Source organism: Macaca nemestrina, chromosome 1 (assembly GCF_043159975.1).
Source record: "Macaca nemestrina isolate mMacNem1 chromosome 1, mMacNem.hap1, whole genome shotgun sequence".
Lineage (NCBI taxonomy): Eukaryota > Metazoa > Chordata > Mammalia > Primates > Cercopithecidae > Macaca > Macaca nemestrina.
In genome coordinates, this window is record NC_092125.1 from 108022688 (window position 1) to 108026192 (window position 3505).

The 3505-nt window shown below is 60.1% G+C and overlaps 1 protein-coding gene across 1 annotated transcript; it reads left to right on the plus strand.

The window, feature by feature from the left end:
• The first annotated feature begins 764 nt into the window (after positions 1 to 764).
• Positions 765 to 1928, plus strand: LOC105497866 (C2 calcium dependent domain containing 4D). The gene has a single exon (XM_011769379.2). It carries the CDS (start codon positions 765 to 767, stop codon positions 1824 to 1826), a length of 1062 nt encoding a protein of 353 aa, XP_011767681.1. The 3' UTR covers positions 1827 to 1928.
• The last annotated feature ends 1577 nt before the right edge of the window (positions 1929 to 3505 follow it).

Consider the following 3505-nt stretch of genomic DNA (forward strand, 5'->3'; position numbering starts at 1 on the left):
GCCCCCGGGAGGTGCGTCTCCTTGGACCAGCCCTGGGTGTCCTGAGGTCAGCAGCCAGGTGTGTCCCCTGGCTGCCAGGAGCAGAAGTGAGTCCTCTTCTGGCTTGGAGCGACTCGAGGAGGGGAGGGAGGAGCCAGAGGAGACAGGTGGGGCTAGGACTGAGGGATGGCTCAGGCCAGAGAAGCTTGCGCCGGGGCAGCCTGGCAAAGGGAGGAAGTCCCGAGGGGCGCCAGACTGAATCCCAGGGGAAAACCCAATTCTTCGAAATGGGCGGGGGAGAAGGGGAACCCGCCGAGGGCAAGGTGTCCCTTCCAGGGGGTTTGGGATCTGGGTCCTTTTGGTATAATGCGGTTATTATCCTATTTGTCTTAATAGTACCCTAGGGTTCTAGTGGGTACTATATGGGCCCTCAAACTCTAAGGTGAATGGGGCATCTTTAGTACCAGTGAGGGAAGCTGTGTACTTGGTGACGGAGGCCCATATCTGAATATGTGACTGACTGGCCCTTGGCTCCCTCCATTTCTCCTCACCCCCCCCAGACTTCGCCGCCCTTTCTTTTCCTGCTCAAATAGGGGTCCGCGCTCCCAGTGGGTCCGGAGACCCGAGCGCGGTAGCTGATCACCCGGTCTACGCCAGCATCACTCACCTCTGACTCCTCTTCGCTACTCGCCCAGCCCCGCTCCGCCGAGCACTCCAGTCTGAGACTTGGGATTTGGACCCTCTCGGCCCTGCGGAATTCGTAATTCTATTACCCTACCCACCGCATGTGGCTCTTGGAAAAAGCTGGCTATAAGGTGGGGGCCGCGGAGCCTGCGGCCCGTTGGGCGCCCTCCGGCCTGTTCTCCAAGCGTCGCGCCCCGGGCCCGCCCACGAGCGCCTGCCCCAACGTCCTCACCCCGGATCGCATCCCGCAGTTCTTCATCCCGCCTCGGCTCCCGGACCCGGGTGGCGCAGAGCCCGCGACCAGGCGGGACGTGACGGGGCGCGGCCTCCCCGCGGCCTGCTCGCTGCCTCACCTGGCGGGCCGCGAAGGCTGGGCCTTCCTGCCCGAGAGCCCGCACACGCGCCGGCGCGAGTCCCTGTTCCACGCGCCGCCACCCGCCCCGGCCGGGGGACTCCCCACGGCGCAGTCCCGGCTGCACGTCTCCGCCCCGGACCTGCGCCTCTGCCGGGCCCCCGACAGCGACACGGCCTCGTCGCCGGACTCGTCGCCCTTCGGCTCCCCGCGGCTGGGCCTGGGCCGGCGCCGGGTGTCCAGGCCACACTCGCTGTCCCCAGAAAAGGCGAGCTCGGCCGATACCAGCCCGCACCCGCAGCGCCGCGCCGGGCCGCCCACGCCGCCGCTCTTCCACCTGGACTTCCTGTGCTGCCAGCTGCGGCCCACGCGCGAGAGCGTGCTGCGCCTGGGGCCCCGTGGCGGGCAGCTGCGGCTCTCCACCGAATACCAGGCCGGGCCCGGGCGGCTGCGGCTGCGCCTGGTGAGCGCCGAGGGCCTGCCCCGGCCGCGGTCCCGCCCCGGGAGCGGCGGCGGCGGCTGCTGCGTGGTGCTGAGACTGCGGCCCCGTGTCCGGCCGCGGGAGCAGCAGAGCCGCGTGGTCAAGTGCAGCGCCAACCCCATCTTCAACGAGGATTTCTTTTTCGACGGGCTCGGCCCACGGGACCTGGCCGCCCGCAGCCTGAGGGCCAAAGTGCTAGACAGGGGCGCGGGACTTCGCAGGGATGTGCTGCTGGGGGAGTGCGAAACGCCCCTCATTGCGCTGCTGCCCCCGCTGGGTGGGGGACTAGGTCCCGGGTCCTCCCTGGCGCCCACCCATCTCAGCCTGTAGACTGAGCCCCTGGCTTCCTCAAGACGTCTCCATTGTGTCTGCAGTCCACATTCTTTCCACCCTGCCCGGCTTGTATTTATTTTTGCTAATAAAATGTCCGCTTGTCCCTAGCCAGATCTTTCCCCTTACTGGCACCTTACACGCTCGGGCGTAGAGCCTGCCCATCTTCCCTCTGTCCCGGCCATACGCCGGGGGAAGATGCTCATTCAGACGGTGGGTGCGAGTAGAGCAGACCTTAAGCGGTGGTTCTCAAACTTGAAGAAACATCAGAATAACCAGACATCAGAAATCCTGGAAGAGCTTGTTAAATATGCAGGGTCCTGGGATCCATCCCCATGAGATGCTCCTTCAGTAGATCTGGGCCAAGTAGGTCCTAAGGTCCCCGTCCAACAAGGCCCCCCAACTATCAGGGAGCCGTTCAATCAGAGTCACTCTGACAGAAACCAACACAAGCCACCTTCCACTTGGGGGTCCCTTGAGGCTGCACAGAGGAAATTAACACTCCCCTCCTGTGCCCCTCTAAAACCCACATCTGTCCTGAAGACAGATTAAATTTCTGGGCCTTGGGAGTGAGTCAGGGGATGTCAGATGAATACACAGTGCCCTTTAGTCTTCCTTCTTCCCTCTGCCACACCTGTGCCTCCCTTGAGGGGTAGGGCAAGTCTGGAGCCAAGAACCAGAGAGCTGCTTGGGTACCAAATGAATGAGATATAATGTCCCAGGGATTGAAAGCGGGGAGGAGGGGTACTACCAAAGTGTGAGAACTGTTCTCAGGAATGCCAGAAGAGGCTCCTCCAGCCAGAAAGAGGTGGGGTTGAGGGGAGGTGAATAATTGTAGGTCACATCGTGTTTACCTCTACCTGAATGTCCCTGACGTCAGCAGTGACCTTCTTCTCTCTCCCTCCACCTTCCCAGGAGCCGGTTCCTCTGGACGCAGGCCAGGCTTGAAGGAGGGAGGGAGGAAGGGAGGTAGGCACTAGGCTAACCCAACTTCTTTCTCCCTCTCCCTTGGGCCCTTTCTCATTTTTCTTGGTGCCAGCTGTGGCCTGCACCAGGGCTAAGCTTTCTGGATCTGACAAAACCTCAGTACCTGGACATGTTAAATTCCAGCACAACACACACACACACACACACACACACACACACACACACACACACAGAGCTTCATTTAGACAGCTCTCCAGTTCCTTCTCCCTTCCTCCATCAGGTCCCCACCACCCAGCCCTAGGCCAGAGAACTCTTGCTGCAGGTGTCCACCAGGTGGTGGCATTGACCAAACAATCCTAAGTGCTAACTACTACACGTGGATTATAACCACGTGAGGAACTGTTCTAACAATTAAGTCAAGCCGTTTATTCCTCCCAGCACTTCCTATAAGGGTGTAAAGACTATTGTTATCTAATGTGACCTTGGGCCTCAGATAACTAGTAAAGGGAAGAACTAGGACTCACATAGCTAGTAAAGGGAAGAATTCAGGGAGTCTGACTCCAGAGTCTGGACTCTTAATCACTTCACGATAATACCCTCAACTGCCAGCTGCAAGGGGCCTCCTTCCCTAAGATGGTAACACTGCAATGGTTTCGTACCCTGCCGGTTTAAAATCCCACGTTTGAATTCTGGGAAGTCCACCTATAGATTTAGGTCTACCCCTAGTACTGGATTTCTATTTCAGCCCCCAA

Coding starts and splice junctions, on each gene's coding strand:
- LOC105497866 (XM_011769379.2), top strand. CDS start 765: ATGTGGCTCTTGGAAAAAGCTGGCTATAAGGTGGGGGCCGCGGAGCCT.